The sequence below is a fragment of the Pipistrellus hanaki genome (assembly GCF_964339955.1).
Source record: "Pipistrellus hanaki genome assembly, chromosome: 1".
NCBI lineage: Eukaryota > Metazoa > Chordata > Mammalia > Chiroptera > Vespertilionidae > Pipistrellus > Pipistrellus hanaki.
This window is the reverse complement of record NC_140503.1, coordinates 184,464,299-184,489,189: the sequence shown is the minus strand read 5'-3', so window position 1 is coordinate 184,489,189 and position 24,891 is coordinate 184,464,299. Positions and strand designations below refer to the sequence as shown.

Sequence of the window (24,891 nt, the reverse complement as noted above, 5' to 3'; positions counted from 1 at the left end):
ATTTGTCTACATTTTGTACATTCTATAACCCTTTACATAAACATACAACTACATAAAATAAGCATATTATGAGCCAAAGAGAACACATACTATATTTAAAATGTTTTCCCCCCAAATAGTCATTTTAACAAGTCACTTCTAATTTGTAATTTAAAGTGGTTTATGGAAGAGAGAATAACTGTGAAGACTATGGTTTTACAATTCAAAATCCTTTTTCCATGGAGCAACCTCCTTCTCTCCAGCAGGATCAAAGGCCCTCTTTGGTTTATCTGAACTTTGAAAGATTATGAAATTTTGAAAAATTCACTGAAGTTAGAGAAATAATAGGAAATCCTGAGCATAAAATTTAAACTGCCAGTATGACATCAGGCTCAAAGAAGATTTTAACAATTAAAACTAAAAATCAAATAACAATCATTATAACTTTTCCGGTCAATCTACAATTAATTTTAATGAAAGGGGTGCCATCAAATGTACGCTCAATCCTTTGCTGAAGGTGTAGACGAGTCTTTTCTTTTGTCCTGCAGAAACTGCTATTTACATATCTACATATTTTTAAATGTATGATCTATAGTCAGACATTAAAGGGTCAATGCAGAACTTATAAGGGCAATATTTTTAAGGTGTCTAATAATGGCATATCAAACAAAGCATTTTTATTGCTTGCTTTCAACACTGTGGACATTCTTGGACACTATTGCACACTTCCCTAAACTACACAGAAGAGTTATGCTATATTTAAATGTGGAATAGGATATCTTCCATTTCAATGTATATGCAAAGTGCACATTTTAAAACTACTTAGGTTAAAAAAAAATAGGGTGTTACTGAAATGGGATTAAAGAACTACATTTATTGACTCATATAATAATTTTCTTTTATTAAGAACTAGAGGCCCAATGCATGAAATTCGTGCAAGACTAGGTCTTCCTTCCCCTGGCTGCCAGCATCAGCTTCCCCAACTCTGGCCCCCGGGGCCCCGGCTTCCCTTGCTGCCCTGGCTTCGTCCAGAAGGTTGTCCGGAAGGATATCCAGTCTAATTAGCATATTATACTTTTATTATGATAGATGATAGATTACTTTTTGTGAGTGAATTTTTACTGGCAAGGCTGTCCTCAGGGTGAATTCTGTTAAAAAGATTTATTTGTGACCTTGGTAATAAGTTAACCATGCAAAGCACATAAGAAGAATCTCACTAAAACAAAGAAAATAAACATTTTAGACTAGGCAAAGGAATAGCCAGTTTTGTGACTTTGCTCACTTCCATAAGAGAATCGTTTTTATTGATTGTATGAATGTACCTATTTATGCACTATTCTGAAACACTGTACAGAATTGCAAGAAATGCCACTATTTGACTACTGATGTTGCTACAAAAACACCATCATATCTACTAGTAAAAGTCAACTAATAACTGCTAATGTTTATGTGAATCAAAAGGATTTTAAGTTTTCCCAAAAACATTGAATCCAGGCATAAGACACAATTGTTACATTCTATTAACATTTTTGAGGGGCATAAAGAGCAATTTTTAAATATTAGAAGAAAAATAAAATTTATCCATAAAGAATTATATAAAGTAGAAAATTTTAGTTTTTAATTTAGTTACTTGTCTTTGTACGTGTTCTAAGTTAGCTAATTGTGTGTGTGTGTGTGTGTGTGTGTGTGTGTGTGTGATATTTGTGCACATGAATTAATTTGCAATCTTGGTGATGCTTTGAAGTTGCAGTTTAAAAATGTTCAACTCTTACCAAAACCTCTCCCGGTATACAAAGCTGTTGTAAATTTGAGTGGGTGAAATTTAGAGCTGCAATTTACAAAAGCAGATTTGCGTTCATTCTTATCTGAAAGTGCCGCTTTCGAGACAGAAAAATGTGCCAACTCACTGCCCTTTCCATTGTAATTGGTGGCTTCGGAGTCCTGATGAAAAGAAGCCTTAAGGCAGGGTTTGCAGTAAACAGGAAAGAAGAGAATCATGTAAGTGTGCACCTACATATCTATATTCTGTGACACCTATGAGTTCTCAGTGGTGGGAGTTTTTGGCACAATTTCCTACTCCGAAATGTAAGTTGCTCCCACAGCAGCCAAACTGTGTGTTTTTTTCCAGTCTCCAGCACCAAGAAAATTGAGCTGATCAATTCCAATACAGCACATACCTGGAAAGGGTAAGACACATTTCCTTTTACTTGGTTCAAACAACTGAAGATGGATTCCATTGATTAGAATGAGCACGAGGATTTCAATTATTACTTTCAAATAAACTCTGATGCTAAAAATGTAATGACCATGGCATTCTGATCGTCACTAAATTCTAGGCATAACTGACATCCAGATAGGTGCTACTCGTAATTATTTGGGCTTGTCATGCAATACTATGTACATGGCTATCCATACTATGGAGAGTAATTAAAAGCTGATGTCAAATGTCTAGGGTTCCTTCTAATGTGGACTAAGCTTCCAATTATGCTAGGATGGATTATGACCACCCAGGAAGAGACTGAAGTTGCTGACATGAGGTTCTGTTATTTAGGAGAATTGATCCTGGAATTACAATGCTATCTTCTATTACAGTTAGGCAACGGTAGAAAAACACTCTTGTATAAGACCCAAGTTAAAAAAAAAAAAAGTTTATCAAGTGTGGTAGAGGGTCTCCAGTTTCATGGCTGTTACAAGAGGAAATCAATCAGGTTGTCTGAAATCCACCTTAAGCCATTTCCAAGGGTAAATCATGATTTGGGCAGGAGATACTTTTTTGTCTACAGTTCCACGCATAAGCAAATCCGTGTCTCTTTTAAAGGTGTACTGTTAAGCTATATAGCTATATACATACTGTACATGTTGGTTCACCCATTAGCAGTTATTAGTCAGACTGTGCAGAGCAAAACAAACCGAGCTGAATGGTGCCACACATTCCCAAAGTTAACCATCCCCTGTTTTAGGGGTCAGTCCTACCTTCAAGGACTGACCCCTAAAACAGGCTCCCTGTTTAAATAGGTGGCCCAGTAAACCAAATTAAATGTACCAAACAAAACGGGGAAGACTATTCTGGACATTCTGTCAATTTTGCTGACACTGTTGAAGGTTTTCTTGGCCTCGGCGGGCTTGTTTTCCGGCTTCTTGTTGGGCTCCGGCGTGGCTGCGCTCTTGGAGATGGTGGAGAGAATGGGGTCTTTGGAAAGGTTGGGGGCGTAATTGGCCACAGCCACCGCGTAGGCGTTGTTCTGTATCATCACGGAGGCTTTCTCCTTTTTCTACCGAAAAACACAAGAAGTCACAGAATGTGGGTTGAGCCTGCCTCTTAACACTTTCCAAATTGTGAAGTATTTTGATAAACATCATTATCCACCAGACATAAAGAATTTAGGGAAATAAATAAGTTTATAAAAATCCTAACACCATGATTGTGAGGATACCCTCACAATAAGATCAATGGTACCATTTTTCTGGACAGCCATTTTTGGCTCCCATGGAAACAATAAAATACAACTGTAATCCTGACCCAACAACTTTGACTATTTTAAGGAACTCAAATATTTGTTGAGTGAATGAGTGAGTGAATAAGTGAAATGCAAAAAAAATATTTTAACAAGGGAATGATAATCTATAATGAGTGATTTCAGATTCTGAATAAAGAAATGTAATTTCTTTAACTTGATAGCAGGATTTCCTCCCTTCATGTCACACTCAAACAGCGATGCTTTACTCAGATGGTAAAAAATTGTAACCATATACAGATGGCAGTGTAATAAATACTAATATATAAAGAGGAAGATAAAATACAAACTTTAAAAAAAATTTTTGCTCACTTATCCACAACCTGTTTCTCCTTATAATCCCCAGTTCAGCTCTCATGACTCTAGTCTGGGTCACTGTTATCTCCGGCCTGGATGAATGGATATTCCAGTGTGCTCTCCCAGCCCGGCTTGACCTTGTCTAACCATTAGACACACTCTAGCCACAGGGATTTTTTTTTTTTTTTTTTAAAGACATGAATTGGATCATGTCACTCTTCTGCGTAAACCTCTTTAGTACGATATCTTGAAACTTGGAGTAAAAGCACTTCTTACCAAGGCTTCTTTCTTTTGCTTATTATATACCAGCCCGCTAAAACAGCTTCAGTTTTCAGAATATTTCTTTGTTTGGTGCCTCTGACCCTGCTACTTCCACAGCCAGGAATTCCTCCCATCCATCCTGATGTTCACAGGATCCATTCCCTCTCCAACGTGGATCTTGGTTGAAATGTCATTTCCTCAGAAAGGCATTCCTTAACAACTCTGTCTTACAGAGTCCTTGTTCCCATGTTAGCTCTTTCATCACACTCAACTTATTTTATCCCCATCATGGTATTTTTCAAAATGTGTAAATTCCTTCTATAGTTGTGTGATGATTTTATTGGCACATAATACATAGCTGAATTGATGAAGCCAGAAAACACCAAAAGTGTTTACCAGAATTTTTATATTAATATAACTGTATCATTAGTTATTATTATGGCAAATAAAATGGAGCAATGAATTATATAAAATGCTGAATAGTGTAAATCAACAGACTTAGGGGACCAACTGGTCTAGAATAGGATCAGTTAATTTGAATAAACATTTCTCAAAATATTTGCATAAAATGATATCGGAAAGGCCCACTGAAAGGCCAGGAGGTTCTGAAAACAGGACTGGACTTTCTGTCCTTCACTGGCATCCGGCTTTTCCCTCTGATGAGACATCCTTCCAGGCCAGGCTGGAGTAGAACAGAAAATGGGGTGATGGATTTACCATTTGTATCTTTATATGCAGTGAGAAGATAGTCTTTTTTCAGTAGTGACACTTGTCCTTACCGTGTTACAAATGGACAGTGATGGTGAGTCGATAGCTAACACTTTTCCAGCGCTGTGATATGTCAGGTTGAATGATAAGCCTAGGTGTCATCTGTGACAAACTTCACTACTGGATAAGAAGTAAGTTCTACTATTAACCCCATGTTACAAATTCAGAGAGGTTTTGTGACGTGACCAGGTCTGGCTTTTATTAAATGGATGAAAGTGTACACACTCTTAGATGTGCGTGACTTCTAACCTCTGCTTTAAACACTACGTGATGTGAGTTTCACTCTGAGGAAGGTGTTTGAAACTTGGCAGTACTTGTTACTGAAATAGTCCAATTTATGTTACTGGGTCAATTTTCTAAAAGGACTCTTAACCCACAAAGGATGTAACATGTAGTGGTTCTATTATTTCAACTCTACCTAAGCATCATTTAAAATGATGTCACATTTCACTTATAGAGAACTGGGGTCTTGAGAATATTTCTTAACATCTTCCTTTTAGCTTCAATTTGATTAAAATGGAGGTAATTATACCAAATCCAGATCGAACTGTTGTGAGAGTCAAATGAACTAATATAAGTATTTGAATCACGGTGAAATACATCACATTTAGTGGAGAGTAGTGAAAGTCAGAATTTATGTACATACATGTCCATATATAATATGTACAAACATTAGGTTTTTGTAGAATATAATCACTTTCATTAGACTAATAGAAACAGATTTCAATGGTTTATTCTACAATTCTATTATGTAATTCTCCTGAAATTTCTCAATTTCACCATTTATAGATGTAGGGGACTGGGAAATCAAGAAATAAGCTCAACTGTAAAACAATGTTTGTGGAAGTTGTTTTACTGGCGATCAAAATTAATATAAGTGAGAAGGGGGATAATATGGCTCATGAACAAAATCAGTAAATGATGTATTTTTTTACACTCTTTGAGGAAAATGTAAATTATGCCACTATGAAAGTTGTTGATGTTGCTACTAAAGTAGAATGAAAAGGAAATATAACTAAAATTAATTAAATTCTATTTTTAAAATGGTGTTTTATAGAATTCAGAATATTCTGAGCTTACTTTATTGGCGTTCTGAGTATATATATAGAAACTCAAGTCTAGAAATTTTCTGATTACAGAAATCTAAATGTCTTACAGCAGAGAGGCTAACCCATCTTGGCTTCCGTATAGTACTAGGTAAAATAATGTGTTAATAGCTTCAGCAAATACTCTAGCTAAAATATAGATACCTATTTGTCTGGCACATAAATACAAAGAACCACCACATAGTTTTAGGGTTGGGAAGAATCACAGATGTGTCCCTTAGAACAAGGAGCTTTTGTAAATATAACACTACATATAACAGACTTTGGAGGAAACACCAGGTCTCCATAGTGGTAACTCTATTCTCTTTCTACACACCATGTGGCTTTTTTTACCATCATTGTGGTGACTAGAGAGCCCATTACTTGTAAAACAACAACATGCTCCCTTGCCAGACAATGGTATTAACTATCAGCTAACCCTCCTGACTAAGAAAAGTGATACTTACAGAAAATCCTTGGAAGGTTATACAGTCCATCCACTTCTCTAAGTACTCTAAAGTCTTTCCTTGGATTAAATTGGGCCATGAGAAAGCTATATATGTGGACCATGTTAGCTTAGATCCTTGAAGAATTGCCTTCACTGAGTTGTGTGTTAATGTAATGCCTTCAGTTTTTATTGAAGGGGACTACAAGAAACATCAATATGAAATTAATTACTGCGTTTATTGGGAAAATGTTGACATTACTACTTGCAACAATACCCAGTTTAAAACCCATATGATGTTGTTTTAAAAAGAGAACTCAGTGTAGGAAAATCTTTATTTTTCTGAGGAAATTGATGCTTCCATTTTTTGATGAAAGAAATATAACTACCCACCCCGCCTCATGGTTTACTGTGGTAGCCAAGAAAATCAGAATTTGAAACTTACTATACCTATGAACTACAGTTCATGTTTTGGCCCAAGTGATAGACAAATTGATAGTCTATTTTCCTTCATCCTGATCTACTTCTAGTCATATATGATTTTATATATTTAAGTATATACATTTTTCTGGTAAACTGCCTGAAATGCTCTTGGAACAAGGCAGGATGTTTTAAAAAATAATAAAACAATAAAAAGACTTGAAAGTGATGTTTTCCATGAGTTGCAAGAAGTGAATCACAAAATAATTACACGCCTCATATTAGCTTGGGTATTACATTGCTATGTTTCTGCTTTAATAATTTAATATCTAGTTTATTTTTAGAGAATATGCTTTGCTTGGACAGCATAAAACTACTGATTGGGGTTTAGGAATGAAAACCATCTCAACAGGTTAAAGTTAATTATTTAAAAATTTTATCTCAAATAAATTATGTGCTAAACAGTATGCGAGGAAATGGTAAAGAAAATGATGAATAAAACAAATCTCTTAGAGCATGTAACCTGCTGTCAGAAACAGATTTATTTACAATAAATCTATAATTTGATGAGGTGACATAAAAGAATTTGTATAGGCCTGCAGAAACATTACAGCAATTGGATTTGTTTGGACAGTTTTAAGATTTAAATATAATCAGATGGATCTTATGAAATAAGTTAGAGTTCACTGGTTAGGGAAGGGAGGTAAGGGCATTTTAGCCAAGGAGATCAGCACATCTAATGTCTTGGAGATGTGTAGAAGCATGATGCCTGAGATGTGTGTAATGGTTGGAGGAAGAATATGAGCATGGACTTTAGATTTGTGTATAATATTGAGTCCACCATTTGTTAGATATGTGATCCTCAGCAAGTAACTTTAATAGGCTAGTCCTATGTGTTGTCATTTCCAAAATGAAGATATTCCCAAGCACTTGGTAATAGGTGCCCAATAAAGAACAAACATTAATTTTCTTATTGTTGATCATGCATATAAATCGATGAGAAAACTATATACTTGGACCATATTAGTTCGGATGTTTGAAGAATTGCCTTCAACAATTCACTAAAGAAATGGAAAATAAAACAATTCGATTTCTGGGTTAGAAAGATATCTGGAACTAATTTAGAGGGTGGATTTGAAGGAGATACGTTTAAAGATAATAAGAAATAAAGAGACTCAGACAAAAGAGAGGTGGCAAGGACATAGTCTATGACTTATATAGTTTGGAGAATGAATACCATTTAATCATTGATTAGATGTTAAGGAAAACTTCCAAGTTGTTGGTATGTGTTACTAGGTTTTGCCATGAAATGGGGTATACCTGCAAAATAGACATGGGCAGGGGAAATATATACAAACCAATTTAGGAAGTTTATTTTTGTCTGTTGTTTCTTTCATTTATAAAGGACATGTAAAGATTGAGATGTTATGTTCAAGTTCAAGGGAACAGGTTAGGTATGTGATCCTCAAAGCTAAAGAAGAGACATAGACTACACTTATAGATAATTACTGTGGAAGGTATGATAAAGGTGTGGTTGTCAATTTTATTTGTTCTACTTTGCTAATCCATACCATATTTATCGAGCAACAAATATATACAAAGCCCTGTGCAAAGAGACAGGAATAAATGATTTATTAAAATGAGCATGATCATTGTTATTAAGAAAGAGTTGAGACATGAATGTGCAATTACAAATTGTGATACGTTACTGCAAAAAAAGAGGGTACTAGACACACTTACAAGGGGATCTAATTATTTAAAGGAGGAGCAAGAAATCAGGGACTTCCTGAGGACTGGCATCTGTACTGAGGATGACTGGGATTGTCTATCTGGGGACAGCAGATAGCTGGACAGTGTGCTTAATGTGGCACATGTTCCTACAAATATTGTCAGTAAAACCCTTGAAGTGAGAACATACACTGAATAGTAAAAACTAAAACAACATAACAGAAGGCCAAATGATGTCTGGGGATATACAAGAGCAGATGCCAGGGAGCCTGGATCCATGCTGAACTCAGGCACAGAATCTCGAAGACTAGAATGTATAGTGGTGGCAGCCAGATTTTGAGGGAAGGAAGTTTATATTCCAAGATCCCTTTTAAAAATATTTTTATTGATTTCAAAGAGGAAGGGAGAGGGAAAGAGAGATAGAAACATCAACGATGAGAGAATCATTGATCGGCTGCCACCTGGACACCCCCTACATGTGCAATTGACCTAAATCGAAACTGGGTCTCTTCAGTCCACAGGCCAATGCTCTATGCACTGAGACAAACTGGCTAGAGCTTAAAGACTCTTTTTAAAGAGGAAAAGAAGATGAGATATTGCTGGCTTGAGCCTGGAATGGAGTTCTGGAGTATAACAGTATTCATTGGGTTCCCCAATGGGAATCCATTGAGAAAAATGTAAAATTATTATCTGATCTGAAAATGTGAAGGTTATTGGTCCCCTTCAGTTATAGGACAATAACTAGAAAGGGAATCAGATTATAGTAGGTTGAAAATTAAATTGAAAGTGAGAACATAGCACTATAAGCAATGCTTTCAAAAAACTCAAATGGAGAAAAAGATGGAAGAATCTGAGGAAAGGGGAATGGGTGACCTAGCTTCTGGAGTTTTATTTCTGTATTTATGGTAAATCAAGCATAGTACACATCTTCATAAACAGAAGGGAAAGAGGCATTAAAAAAGAAAATATGGCTTTGAATAAATAAGAAAAGGAAATAATAACCATGGATTAATGTTGAGAAAGGAGCAGCAAGAAAAGGGGATAAGCACTGGAGTGCAATAATTGGTCTCAGGCCAGTGGAAGAGCATTGGACATAAGGGGAGGTTCCAGAAGAACTCAGAGAATTGCATAATAGATACTTTTATATATGGAAGGATATAAAAATTTGGAGTTGGATCATTTGATCCAGCACTACATTTAGATGATGAGGTTTTGTTGTTTAATTTCACACCTGAGGCTAAAAGTGATGTAAAATTTTGACCAAGATCACAAAACAAGGTATGTTTTGTCTTCTAATAGAGCGCTCAAATGTAACTTGAATACAAATTGAGATTTATTTATTTAACTTTAAAGATCATCAGAGCACAATCTACATGTACACTATATTAAATACACATTTCTTATTACATATAACATATAATATTACATATAAAATAATAATTGGTATATATATATATATATATATATATATACCAATTATTATTTTCATGAGGCAAATTAATACTTGCCAGCTAACAAATTTTCAAGAAGTTTTCATATACTTTTCAGATACTTTAACAGATACTTAAACAGCATTTGTTCATGATTACCAAAGCAGAGAACTTCTGCCGGTCTGATTAGAATAAAGGGACACCGATATGGTCTGTGGCTTAATACTATTGATATTTCCAGAATTTTTTTTTCACTTAAAAATTAAATCTAAAGAAAACTAAAGCAGAGGTAGACTGTCATTTTTTATTTTTTTTATTTTTTATTTTTTAGGCAGATGGTAAGCTTCTCTACTTCATTTCCCTCCAGGTCTAAGGACATGGTTATTTCCAAGGTAGGTTTAGGAAACCCCTCCCCGAATTCATTTGAATCATGAAATTGGATTGAGTACCCATTGGTAAATTCACAATGTAAAATTGTGAAACATTTCCATGACGGAAAAGCATTCTTGTCACTGATATTGCATTGCCGGATTTAAAATCAGAAACTCATGTATGTTATTCAACAGAAATTTCTGAAGTCCCTGAAATGTGCTTGGCACTCCATCTGTGAATGAAAAATAAAAACAAGCAATGTGCCTGATGTAATGCTCCCACCGAATTAACCTCTAAACCTGATCCTCTGAGAACTGAAATAATAGAAACTTTATTAGTAGTTTTCCTGCATATTAGGTCGTAATATCAATTATTTGGACCTAGATCTGTCTTCACTATGTGTGATCTGATATGTGGGTATATTTAAATCCAGTATTCATAACACGTAGGTTATTGCATTTAAAATGCAGTATTAAGAATGAGTTCTTTTGCATTAATAAGTACTATTTTCCAAGTTCAGGGGTTTAGAAGGCATATTACTTGATATGCCAAGTCATAATGTCAACTTGATTGGCACCCTCATAGCATTAAAATATATCAGTAAGCTTCGCTATAGGACATTTATACCACAAACCACTGTTTATCATTTGTGACACACTCCCAAATAACTAACATTTTATCTTCAAAATTATGCTAATATGAAAGTGCACATATAACTTATATAATTAAAAAGATCTAATTTCACAGATAACAATGAAAAAGCAGTATACTACATGGGGAATGAAAACATAAATCAACAATAAAATGTAATGGAAATGCTGAAATAACATGGAGGTTAAAAAGAGAAAATTAATCAGATTCCCTTTTATATTTACTCATTGTTGTAAGTATGCAAAACATAGCTTATAAAATGAAATAAACCAGTAATAATTAAAACTTAGTTTATAAAATTAAGTTAAAAAGCAGGGCTTTTAAACTATTACATGTTTGTATGCTTAAACTGCAATATGGTCATAGAAATTAGGAAAATTATTTATATTGAAATAACTGGAAAAAAATCAGCAAGTATGTTATTTCAAATGTAATGGAAGAGCACTTAAATAGATATTACTACAAGAAACCCTCCAACTAGAACTTTTTACTCTTATTAAGAAAATTTTGTATCTCATTGTGGTGAAGACTTGGCTAAAGACTGCTATTAAGGCAGGTGAATAATAATCCATAGAATAAGAAAAAAAAACAACAAACAGCTAGTATATCAATGTACAACCCCTTCCCCCCACTAGCTTCCATACTGGAAACCAACAATCCCCAAAGAAGTTAATCTTTAAAAGAAGTAACTTTCTCTTACAGACTACATGAGAACTTAAAATTTCTAGACATTCCAGCACCTATCCACTTATTTCAGGCAACATGGGAGAGAGAAGAATAATGCAAGCAACAGAAATGCATGCCAGTAGGTACAGAGTAGAGACTCAATCCACTGCCAGGGCCTGAAATCCTACAGTAGGTCAAGGTAATGCCCATTTTTCTTTCCAAATCTCTTTATTATGAATCACTGTGGTGTCAAGAGAGTCAACTTAATGATCAGACAGATTTGGGTTTAAGTATTCTTTTTCACTACTTATGTGAGCTCAGAAAGTAAGAAACTTTATTAAACCTTGGCTTCTTTATCAGAGGAAAAAAAGATAATTAAAAAGATATTCTAGTTATGAAGTTGATGTGAAGATTATATGTTAGAGTTTATGTATAAAACCAGCACAGTTCTTGATGCAGAGCCAGTTAACCAGATGCTAGGGAGAGGTTTTATCACAAGTATCACTACTATAAGCAGTCCTAAAGGATTTCAGGCAAAAGTACACTTTAAAATAAATCTGAATGACATATATACATATGTGTGTGTGTGTGTGTGTGTGTGTGTGTGTGTGTGTGCGTGCGAGCGTGCGCGTGCACGCGCAAGCACGATATCTGCCAGGTATTCTCTTAATCATGGTGAGAAGGAAGTTTTCACTTACCTTGTCATTTACTACACTCTTCCCATCCCAAGCCCATCCTCTTTTCGTGAAGTAATTAACAGTTGCAAATTCAATTAGGGCAGAGAACACAAACGCATAGCAAACAGCAATAAACCAGTCCATGGCAGTAGCATAAGCCACTTTGGGGAGAGAATTCCGAGCACTGATGCTTAAAGTCGTCATTGTTAGAACAGTTGTTACACCTGCAGAAGAAAAAAATAGAAACCAGAAGCATCAACAGATCCTAGCTGGAACGCATTATAATTAGTTTTTGTTTTTGTTTTCCAAAGCAACTTTCAGGGCCACATTTTTTCACTGTAAAAATAAAATAAAACAAACAAACAAGGACAACGAAAAAATAAAATACTGGAAGAGATGGCCCTGAAATGCCTTGTTTTCATTTTTGTTTGTCTCTGTCCCTTTGTTCCCTTCTTCAGTACAGTTGAGGGTAAAAAGACTGGTGAGTCTGCAATAGAATTTTCTATGAGGAAAAGTCAGCTCTTTAAATTGACCTACTATTCATTTTAATGTTAATTTTTTAAAAATCCCACATCAAGTCTCACATTGATTTGTGCATCCTTCATTTGAACTACACTGGGCAGTGGACCAACCCTCCCCAGCGATGATTACAATGAAACTAGGAGGAAGTTCTTCATTCTAAGTATGGCTGCCTAAGTATGAAGTAATTCTAGATTGCATAGCATCATAAGGACATAATCTACACTAATAAAAGAGTAACATGCTAATTGACTGTACCTTCCCAAATCCCACCAGCCAATCAGGAGTGAGTATGCAAATTAACCCAACAAAGATGGCAGGTTAATTTGCATACACCATCACCTTCAGGCTCGGGGTTGGCAAGTGTTCCACACCACCCCAGCTACTCTGGGCCTCTGGGCAACTGGGAAGGCAGAAAGATAGCTCTGGCCAGAGCGAAGGTGGTGCCCGCAGCCAGGGGAAGGAAGGCCTGTTCTTGCATGAATCTTTGTGCATCAGGCCTCTAGTTTCTTTCATAATGCAGTTTAAGATCTATCGAAAATAAAACAAACAACTAAACCAAAACCTTGTAAAATGTAAACTGCTACTTTTAAAGAATATTTTACATTCCTTTTGGTTTAGATAGTAACCTTGTTCCCCTTGTGCACTGTCAGTGGTCATTTTCAGCCAATAACACATCACAGGAATTTCAGTCAGAATCTGCAATGTTTCACCATATTCAAATCTTCCTCATCTTGGAATTGTATATGTATGTCTTACCTGATGTTGGAAACTTGACAATGAAATTGCTAACACTGGTGGTAAGTTCTTTCCTCCCCCACCTCCCTTTTTCTCTTTTCACTGGAATGATAAGGTTCTCAGAGGCCAGGATTTCTGACTGTAGTTCAGCTCAGCTTGGCCCCACTGCACTGCAGACAGAGCTGGATATTAAATAAAGGAGCGTATTTACCTAGGACCTGCACAAACCTCCACTTGCCTGTCTCCCAACAATGGACATTTTCCTATACCAGGAAGGGCCTTCATAAATGTATGTTCTCCAAACATTTCTTTAACAGACATTTTATTCCCTTATCACTTCTGTGTGACTGCTATAAGGCAATGCTTTCGGAGATGGTTACATCTCTTTTTCAGTAAAATAAAAGGCAAGCCTCTTAAAGTGCTTTCAGCACTAAAATTCAATGCATACATTTGAACAATATATGACCATTCCCCATACACAGTCAATATCTAACATCAAACTTATTAAATATCCTGTCGTTATTCTGTGTAGTATTTCTTATTTCAAGGTATAGGTGTCAAAAACCGCAACTCATGGTAGCTGAGCAAATAGTGTCAGAGAAAAGGAATAACAGGTATTGGGTGCAGACAAGCACTGAAAGGAGGAAATCAAATCAGGGGCAGTGATTCCAGGATAGAGACAGACCCTGTGGATGCCACGGCCAGATACCCAAGTTCTCATTCTGTGACCTTGGCCAGATGCCCTAGCCTCTTTGTAAAGTGGGGATTACGCACAGTGTTTTCCCATAGTGGTGTTAGAGCAACGATGAGCTACTGAATATAACGCAGTATCTCTATTTTAAAAAGAAACCTCAGTGCATGCGTCAAAATAAAAATCACCCCGAAAGCAATGCCAAAACAGATTTAAGTCAAACATTAAAAAATAAAATCATCCTTTATCCCCACAGAATGCTTGTGTGGGAGTATTTGTAGCTGGAGTGAGGGGTGCAAGCTAGGAAAAAGAAGTCTTAGGCACAAAAACTGCAATGGAACAGAAATGTAAAATTGTTGGCTACCACCTGCTGGTTACTGCTAGACATGGCAAACACAGCAGGCATCCTCATAACGTGGGGTTTTCTCCCTTTAGCCTAGAATCTATCTTTTCCTTGTTACTCATTCCCCCTTTTTATTTAGCTAACTTCAGTTTCCTCTCTTAATAAATTACTGGGGACCTATTTCTAGGCACTGGGAACACACCAGTGAGCAAAACAATTAAGATCCCTGCACCAAAGTGGTGCCAGGCTACTAATGCCGTGGTTCACGATGAGATCCTTTGTTTTCAAGAGCAGAGGGAACCATTACAGACAGAGTTCATTTCAAACAGTAGTAACATAATCAGTTTCTTGTTTAAAAGATTATTTTGGCTGTTCTTCTTCTGTTGTTAAGGTGATTTGTTGTTTTTCTTCTCTTGTTTTTCTGACATTTTTTTTTTTTTTGCTTTTGCTTTATTACATTTTGAATATGATATTCATTGACTTATTTTAGGCCTTCATGATGTCTTACCTGGATGATACCAATTACCTCTTAACCAGTTACTCTGCATCACTCATACCATTTCAATTTATTTTCACCATATTCTCCATAATAGTTTTCCCTAAACTCGATGCATCCATTTACCCTCTTGCTAAAACACCTTGCAAGCAGTTTCCATAGTTTTGGCACAGGATGTCAGCCTGTCCATGACCTGGCCCCTGTCTGTCTGGCCACCCTTACATACAAATGACCCCCGTGCCTGACATTTACCAGTACGTGGTTTATTGTTCTCCATATGCTTCCCATTGCTTTTGATAATTTTGTATCTTCTGCTTAGAACATGACGCTAATTTGCTAGGCTTGACTTGATGATGCTTCTTACCTTTGGGCTTCTCTGACTTCCTCAGATATAACTGCTTCCTTCTTCTGCCCTTAGCTTATTTGGGGATATTTCTCTCCAGGGGCCTATGATCTTTCACTTTGTTTATTTGTTACACATCTGTCTCACTCCTCCACACGGAGCAGCTGGTGGGCACATGGCTCATCAGACCTTTCTAAAATGCTGCCACCTAACTCATATTCTGGCAACAGCAAACGCTCAGTACCTCTTGGTTCACCAAGTGAATGGATTAACTCAAAAAACTGAAAAGTAACACGGATGGATCATATTTACAGATTTTATAACAAGGAATGTGCAAGTTAAGAATCTAGTGAGCTTTAGAAGGAAACAGAGGTTTAATCACATCACAATGTAAATGTGATGTAAAAAGTATATAAATTGATGCCTTCTGTACATTAATCTCATATTCTTACATTACTCCAGGTATAATAAAACAACACTAAGGAGCATCTATTATATGCCATATCTATAATAATAAAAAGTGTAATATGCTAAATAGACCTGACATCCTTCCGAATGTCCTTCCGGACGACCTCCAGATGAAGCAGGGGCTGCGAGGGAAGCCCAGGTCCCGGGTGCCAGAGGGAAGCCTGTGTTAGCAGCCGGGGGAAGTAAGGCCTACTCTTCTAGAATTTTGTGCATCTATTATAAGAACTCTTTACATATTAAAGCGCTTATTCCATATAACAACCTTGTGAGTTAGGTATTATTATCATCCTCACTTATAGCAAGGAAGCTGAGGCTAAGTGACTTTGAGTACGTGACTAAAGATCACACAGTTCTCAAACAATAGAGGTGGGATAGACACCCACTCAGTCGGCCTCAAAAGTCCTCATTCTTCTCCAAAGTACTAGTATACTGCCTAGTCTACAAACAGTATCCCCTTTCAATGCTAATCATATGTCCGCATCATGCATATTTCAGTGCCCCGAATCTAACTTTTGCATTTTTCCTGCTGAGGCCCCTACTACCTTTGTAACTTCACGTTTATATCATGCACTAAAGTATTTAAATTGCTTAAGAAGTGGCTGTGCACAGTGACAAATGTGCACTAAAGTCGGGCAAGGATTTGGATCCTGCTTCTGACACAGCAGCTTCCTGATCTTGCTGAGCTCCTCACCCACAAAATGGAAATAACATTTCCTCAGGTTGTTGGGAGGATAAAGTAGGAGCACATATGCTTCATATATGCAACTGCCCAGCAAATGTTAAATTTTCCCTTCTCTCCCACTCTCTCTGAGCCTCGGCGACTTCATCTCTAAAATGGGAACACTAAATAATATCTGCAAATGACCTATTTGGAACCTGTCAGATAAAGATCGCTGGCTCCCCTGTTATTTCTAAGCACATTAGGCCCCCAAAAGTGAGGACAAAAAAGCTAAGAATCCAAACCAAGGATGCAAGTGTCCCATCTAGTGGTGGTTTAAGAAAAATCCAAGGACATGGGATTGTACTGCTTAAATGGCTACCTAGAAAGACTTGGGCTATTTTATTTTAGTTATTAATTTTCCCCTTCATAAATAATTGACTTACCTCACAAGGAAAGAGAAAGAAAGCTCTGAACCAGATTCCCTGTATTCTTCCATTGTTCCAAGAAGGCCTGAAATCTTTTCAGAGTGGGTACTTGCATTTCTGGTCTTATTAAACCCATCATTTTCATTTCATTGTGCCCAGTATGAACTACTCTGTTCCAGGAATTTTAATAGGATACAATTCAACTCTTTAAAGTAGGCGTAATTTGAGAGCCTTGTGCTATAAGATGGATGCATCTGTGCCATTATTTCTTAAGACCAATCTTCTGTAAAAAAATACCCACGTCATCATTTATTACCCTTGAGAAGTGACTTCCAAGAAATCTTGTATAATTCACATCTAATCCTAAGTGAAATCAGAAATGAGTGGAAGTTCTCCAGTAAGGTGAGGTTGGATCTAAAAATGGTTAAATATGGTCTGCCAGGGCCATCACTAGGGTACCCCTGCACCAGTACCCCATTACCCAAAAATGTACAACCTGAGGTAACTACAGGAGTTGTTATGGATTGCATATCTACCTTCCCAAAAACTTATGTTGAAATCTCATTCCTGATGTGATGGTATTTGGGTGTGGGACCTCGGAGAGGTGATTTGGTGATGAGGGTGAAGCCCTCATGGGGATGAGTGCCCTTATTATAAGAAGCCAGGGAGCCAGTTCACTGTTTTTCCTCTGTGTGATGAAATGATGGAGAGTTAGCATGCTACAAAATGAAAGAGGGCTCTCACCAGAACCCCACCCAACCCCAGTAGGCTAGCAGCCTATTTTGAACTTCCATTCTCCAGAATTGTGAGAAATAAATTCCATTGTCTATAACAGACCAGTCTATGGAGGGTGGGGGTAAAGAGGACAGATCAACAAAAGGACTTGTTTGCATGCATATAAGCCTAACCAAGGGACACAGACAACAGGGGGGTGAGGGCATGAGTGGGGGAAATGAGGGGATAATGGGGAGATAAAAACACATATGTAATACCTTAATCAATAAAGAAATTAAAAAATAAATGAAATTATAAACTGGAAAAAATGAACTGAAACAGTAATATTCTGATTTCATGAGTTTAAAAGAAAATTATATATTCAGCATGATGACAATAAGATAATAAATGAACAGGAGACAACAGAAAACATGTGCTGTGTAAACTCATTGTTTCCAAACCCTTTTATAGTTCAATCTTATAATTGCATTGCTATAAATTTCAGGGTGACTGTTCAAATGCTAATAGTCTTGGTGATTTCTTATAGCTCCCTGAGCTATTTAAGTGGGGAGATATTACATTATTTATGACGAATAATGCATTATTAAATATTTTTATTCAAAAAGTCACCCAAATAGAAAAAAAAATTCTTGAAAGACTAGTACATATTTGAAAATAAATAATAGCTTTTGTTCTCTTTTTGGAAGTTAGAAACTAAGAATAAGTATGCACTCAAAATTTGGTTATAGTGAAACTAAATATTCAATGGCTCAAGCCTGTATAAATAGTAATGTAATTATAGTTGAAGAGTATATTTTCACTATTATACAAAGGTTAATAAAACAAAACAAAACAAAACATATATATATATATATATATATATATATATATATATATATATATTGTTGTTTGTTTGTTTTGTTTTGTTTTGTTTTATATATATAAAATAAAAGCCCTTCCTGTTGAAACATGGAATCTCCCTCATATATTCTATAAAGTTATCAAGATTTCACAGATGAGTTTCAGGACAAACTATATTATACAGCAATGCTAGTAGTCAAGTTCCTCATCTCAGAATAAACTGAAGTTTTTAATGAATAAGGTCATCCTATTATAAGTGGTTATGCTTTTTTTAAAGACTTGGATTAATTCCACTTAAAAAATGTGGCATATGACACCCAAGCAGGAATGAACTTTGAAACGCCAGTTAATGGATTAGTTGCGGTACCATAATCTGATAGTACCAATTTTTGGACACGGAATCAAGCAAGGACTCCAAAATACTTCAATCAGTAACTGCGGAAACAAATAGTCGACTAGAATTCAAATCTGAATGTTCACTCCAAGTTCTGGTGCTGGTCTATGTTTGGTCAGCCTGACTCTCAAACAGAAATTACCCAGAATATTTCTGATTTTATTCTCAAAAAAAGGAACAGTCATTTGATGGCATAATGGTGCCATATTAAAAGTGAAACAAGTAGAGTTGGAGAGTTGTAAGGTCAAGTTCTTCCTTTTTTACTGACCTGCTCTGTGATAATGGAACAGCCTCTCAACAGTTCTGGGTTTTAATGTACTTGTCTGAAAAGGGGAAGTACTTACTGTGCTCACTGGAGATTTCTTTCCTGGGAATTTAATAATGAGTAAATTTGAGGTGCCTACGCAGTAGATGACGCATACAAAGTGCTCAAACAAAGACTATTTGAATAGCTTTTCTCATCACTATCACTGTGTGGATGTCAGTGTAAGAAATGAGATTGGTTCAACTGTCCCCATGACTTGAGCGGTCATAACTGTACTGAAGTAATCTTTGCACGTTCTAGAAAAGCCAAAAAATAGACAACTCAAGGACAGACCAATAGCATATATTTTTAATTATCTAGCCGTACTTTTACTAATAATTCATTCTTGTCAATCAAGCTCAACTAGGCTACCTATCTTTCTGAAGCAAACTTTCAAGCTGGCCTCTAGACTAGAACTCGCAAGCCTTACTAATTTTCCTTGCCATGGCTTATTATATATTTTGCTTCAGTCACTGTCCTAATTGCCAGGGGCTGACTAGGCTGAGAGACTGACAGCAGGGTGGAGGTGGAGGAAGGGGCAAGCTGGTGGGCTGGCAGCTTGCCAATTGGCATGTGCTGCTGAGTGCCAAAGTCAATTCTGGGATGCCAGGTGTGCCCCCTGTTAGCACCCTGCAGCCTGGTCTACTGGCAGACAGGGAGTCCATGGGTGTTGCAGAGACTGTGTCTGCCCTGCACTGGCTTCCTGTTCATTGGTTTCATATCCTGCTACTGCTACCACCCCAGCATCCTGCCCCACTGCCACCTTCTCTCTATTTTCCAGTTAAAATCATGTATGCCTCCTCCTAAGGCTGCCCCAGCTCTTCATTCTGGGCAGGCTAAAGCTGCGCCCAGGTTACTTTCTGAGTCTCTCTCTCTCTCTCTCTCTCTCTCTCTCTCTCTCTCTCTCTCTCTCTCTCTCTCATTATTGCAGCTTTGTTGCGATATAATTGGCAAACTTATAAAAACAGAGAGTAAAATGGGGATGAGAGAAACAGGGAGAGGCTTGGAAAAGGGTACAAACTTTCAATTAATAAGATGAATAATGCCTGAGGGCCTAATATATGACATGTTGACTATAGTAGATAACACTGTGTAACATAAATTTTCTAAGAGAATAGAACTTAAGTGTTTTCATGAAAAAAAAGAAAGGGTAAATATGTGAGGTGATGGGTGTGCTAATCAACTCTATGGTGGGAATCCTTTCACAAAGTATATGAATTCATCACTTTATACACATTAATTATATTAGAACTTTGTTGGCCTGGGAGTTTGGGGGCAGCCAGGTAGCAACAACTGGATTTAGTGTGGAGTTTTTAGATCATGACATATCAGCTTGACCTCCTGAGGGGTTGAGGTATAAGACCAGTCAATAGTGCCAAAATGACAGAGTCCAAGACAAACTCTGGACAGCAAGGTGCAGTTGAGCTTTCCTGGTGGGCATATTCTGTATGTGTTTTCATACAGCAATGCCAGGAAAGTAATACTGACCCTGCCTCCCAAAGCTCTGCATTTGGATCTTTGCCTGGAGTGTACTCTATGTGCTACTGCCCTTGACTGATTTTAATCTCTTTCTTCTCTTTGAAATAAACTGTAACTGTGCCTGTAACAGATTTCCGTGTACTCTGTGAGTGCTTATAGTATATTATCAACCTTTAGGATAGTTCTGGAAACCCCCTAAATTTATAGCTGGTGTCAATACCACTGCAGCCCTCTGCATTATGTTTCCTCTACACTTCAAAGTTGGCTAACAAATTGCCTGGGCAATTTTTGTTCATTTTTTGTCTAATATCTATTAAACTTTCTTTGGAAAATCACACTCTAATATCACAATTAAGAAAATTAGGAAATTAATTTGCCTACATTGTTAGTCTGTATGGTTTTAGATTTGCTAACCTAAATCTAGTTGAACTCACAAATGTATGTGTTTATCATTTCTTTCTATTATCTATCTATGTACATATTAATCTGCCTACTTATTGTCTCAGTATTAGGTCAAGTAAATTGATCTGCTACTTGGTCTTTAGATTCCTTCTCCCTCATTTTAAATTAAAGGTAAACATAATTGTCTTTTTGGAATTTAAATTCTAATGAGGGAGACAGAAAGTAAACAAAAATATATTTCCTATAAAATATTAGAAGACTATGTAGAAAATAAAGAAAGAACAGAGTAGGACTAGGGGGAGCAGTTTGCATTTTTAGTTAGTCAGGTAGGCCCCTTTGAAAAGATAACAATCCAGAGAGCCCTGAGGGAGTAATGAAATTATCCATACAGATTTCTGGGGAAAAAGAAGTTCAGGCAGAGGAAACGGATAAAGCTGGAAAGTGAATGCCTTGCATGTTCACGAAATAAGGAGGAGGTCAGTGTGGATGTCAGGGAAGAATGAAGGATAGAAAGGGCTGCAGAAGTTGCGCTTGGAGAGAAAGGGAATTCATATGGCATAGAACTTAGTGACTTCTGAAGAAACTTTGCTTTTACTTTGGGAAGTTCTTTCTAGTTGCTTCAATGTTCACAATGAAATAGAAATCAAGGTTATCACAGACCTAAGTGAAATATAAATAATATACAAGATCAGAGAGTGAGGATATATGAGAAGTTACTCCCATTTAGTAAGTCCTCAATTCTCCTTTCCTTCGGGAACTACTCATCTTCCACTTTCAGAATGCATTTGACAATACCTACTGACTCAGAGTGGGCCTGTAACCAGAGACTTGCTAAAAAGTGTTTACCTGGCCATTATGATTGTATCAGGGGTGAGAAATGACTCTTGACTAGCGAGTAAGCCTCAATTATGAGATTTTGATATGGGATGCACATCTAAGACAGTGTTTCTTGTGGATGTCTATATAATTAATTAAAAATGAAGTTCACAAAGAGGCAGAAGCCAGTTTGATTTGGGTTTCATTTCATAATAATTAAAGAAGTCTTGACTAAAACTGAACACACAATGATATAATTTACTTTTAAAGAAATGTCAAAGATTCTAAAATTCCCTCAGTCAAATCAAACACCAATGATATGATGTCAAAGAAGCTAGATTTCTGTCCAATTATATCTTCCCTATAGTTCATAGTCTTCATTGCTCCTGGAAAGTGATTACTGCTATTCAAACTAAAAGAGATCTAACCATCCTTTACATATTTCTTGATATGAAAGAGAGAATTAAATATTAGATAATAAACACTAATAATAATAGTCAATAATTACACAGCATTAACTATGTGCCAGAATATTTTAAATTTTCTACTGGGCATGAATGCCTGTATGGGTTTATTTCTTAAACCACTTCACAAAGTAGATATTATAGTTATAGTTCTACCTAGGGGTGAAACTATGATGCAGAGAGGTTAAGAAACTTGTCAGGAATCACATAATTTAACAGTAGTAGAGCCAAATACTGTGGTTCCAAAATATGTGCTTTTAATCATTTAAGGCCTTGTAGCAAACAAGTCATTTTCTTATTGTAATAGAAACCACTAGCTTACAATCCAATATTTAGTCAATCCATAATATTAGAACACAATTTATTCATGATGGCAATTTCTCAGAATTTCTGGTTACGAAATCAAGTTCAGCGAATGCTATGTAATTAGAAATTATCAGGGGGAGGGACTTCTGGGAAAGCTCTTTTATGCTGAACAGAGAGCTGGAAGAAATCTTTTGCTCTTTTGGTCATCCCTTCCTGTTCTGGGGGTATGAATGGAACAGCTGGAAACCAACAGTCTTTTTGGCCCATGAAACAAGACTCCATGCTAAAGATATCAAAGGAGAAAAAAAGAGACTGAGTGTCCTACACCCAACGTATTACCATACCTGTCTTAGACTATTTACTTGTGGAACTCTTTTACAAACAAACAAACAAACAAACAAATAAAAAACACCCTTATATAGTCAAGCTACTATATTTTGGAATCCATGGTATAAACAGTCATATTTAACCATGGAACTAACTAGAAAGATAAATAATCCAAAAATATTCCTTTTGGAGTTTTATTTCAAAATTTATATAAGACAGGCGTCTGGCTCTTTCACAGCCAGGAACTTAAAGGTAGGAAATATAAAGCATTTGACCTCCCTGTCCTCGCCTGCCAAAGCTACCCCCTAAGAGATATTGGTTATTTGATTTTAGTTTTTAATAAAAAAAATCTCTGTTCCATACAAAAATAACAGGAAATATTTACCATATATAAATTTATTCACATACTATATTCATATGTTCAAATATAAGCTGACAGTCTCCTATTCATGTACTAACTTTTCTGTAAATTTGAAGAAGAGTTTGGCTTAAAATACAATTGGTAAATTCCTTATGATTATTACTTATTTATAAAAAGTTCTAAAGGATGTTGCACAACTGAAAGAAACAGCAGCCACAATTTCACAAAATAATTGATACGTTTATGCAAACAGGAAGGGAGGTCTGTACCTTATCAATGTTCTGCTCATTCATGGGAGCCTTTAAAGCACAAAGCCTAAAATATGAAGTTAAAAGTTTCCCAAGTGCTTTCTTATGTTACTGGCAACAGAGAGCAGCTACTCTGTAATGAAGGAAGTGGCTTTTGGTTTTTTGCTCAAGGATGTAGCCCAAGCATCCAGAACAGCGCTGACAAAAATAGCCATTCAATAAGCATTTGTTAATGCTGAACGAATTGAGCGTGAACACTCAAAAGTCAAAGGCTTTCATCATCACAAGATCCATGGACACAGCTCCTTTGAAGAAAAACTCTTAAAATATATCAAGCTGGATCTACAACCATAAAATGAATGCAATATACGAAAAAGGAAAAGATAAAACCCAACACAATGGAGGAAAAATCTCTAATATCAAGGGGCACACATTCTAATTTCGACTCCTCAGCTTACTGTCTGGTTGGCTCTGTTTTCTTATTCTATTCACAGCATGAAGCCAGACCTCAAAGGTAGAGAAATTTGACATCTGTCTCCCAGAGCATATTAATTTCTTAGCTGTAAGAGTTTTTTTTTTTTTCCTGGGGTGGGTTACTCATCACAGAAAGCCTTGGAGGCAGGAGGAAGGCAGGTGATTCAGTGATCGCTCATGAGCTTGTAAACATGACTGGATAATTAGAAAGAGAATCTTGGAGACAGTAGAAATGTTGCTTAGGTAACAGCTACCTGTCAGTCAGATGATGATATTCAAACTCAAAAGAATGAAGAAAACAATAAAGAATAGAATGTGGCTGTAGAAAAAGGGAGCTCAGCCAAGCATCTTTCAAGTCCCACTCTAAATAGAACATAAAATTTGTGTTTACCTTTTATATGAACACACACACACACACACACACACACACAAACACACACACATCACATGGGATTATGTTTATTATAAGCTTTACACAGAATAACTTGCAGAAAAAATACTAAGGATAATTCTACCATCTAACAGTCTATATTTGCATGAAAATATGACTTTTTGACCTTTCAACTTATATTATAAATAATTCATATAAAAATTTACACATATAGCTTGGGTTTTTAATTTTATATCCATAACCAATCTTTAAAACTTTTGCATATTTGTTATAAACCTAGCAACCTTGATGCTAACATTCTGTTGATTCAAAGTTAAATACTTATTCTTCTATTTACCTCTCCTCCATAGACAGGTAGAGTCCTCCACTTGC

At 36.3% G+C, this 24,891-nt stretch overlaps 1 protein-coding gene across 2 annotated transcripts in view; it reads right to left on the bottom strand.

Moving 5' to 3' along the window:
- Window positions 1-1,672: 1,672 nt before the first annotated feature.
- GABRA2 (gamma-aminobutyric acid type A receptor subunit alpha2) overlaps window positions 1,673-24,891 on the bottom strand; it is a 94,567-nt gene continuing 71,348 nt past the window's right edge. The window contains exons 9-11 of one of the 2 annotated variants that reach the window (XM_084901092.1): window positions 12,316-12,518; window positions 6,373-6,552; window positions 1,673-3,251 (exon numbers count right to left, since the gene is read on the bottom strand). In XM_084901092.1, the coding sequence (XP_084757218.1) occupies window positions 2,955-3,251; window positions 6,373-6,552; window positions 12,316-12,518 (680 nt within the window). In that variant the 3' untranslated portion in view covers window positions 1,673-2,954. The remainder of the gene's footprint in view (window positions 3,252-6,372; window positions 6,553-12,315; window positions 12,519-24,891) is intronic. The other variant, XM_084901093.1, reaches the window with a different exon arrangement.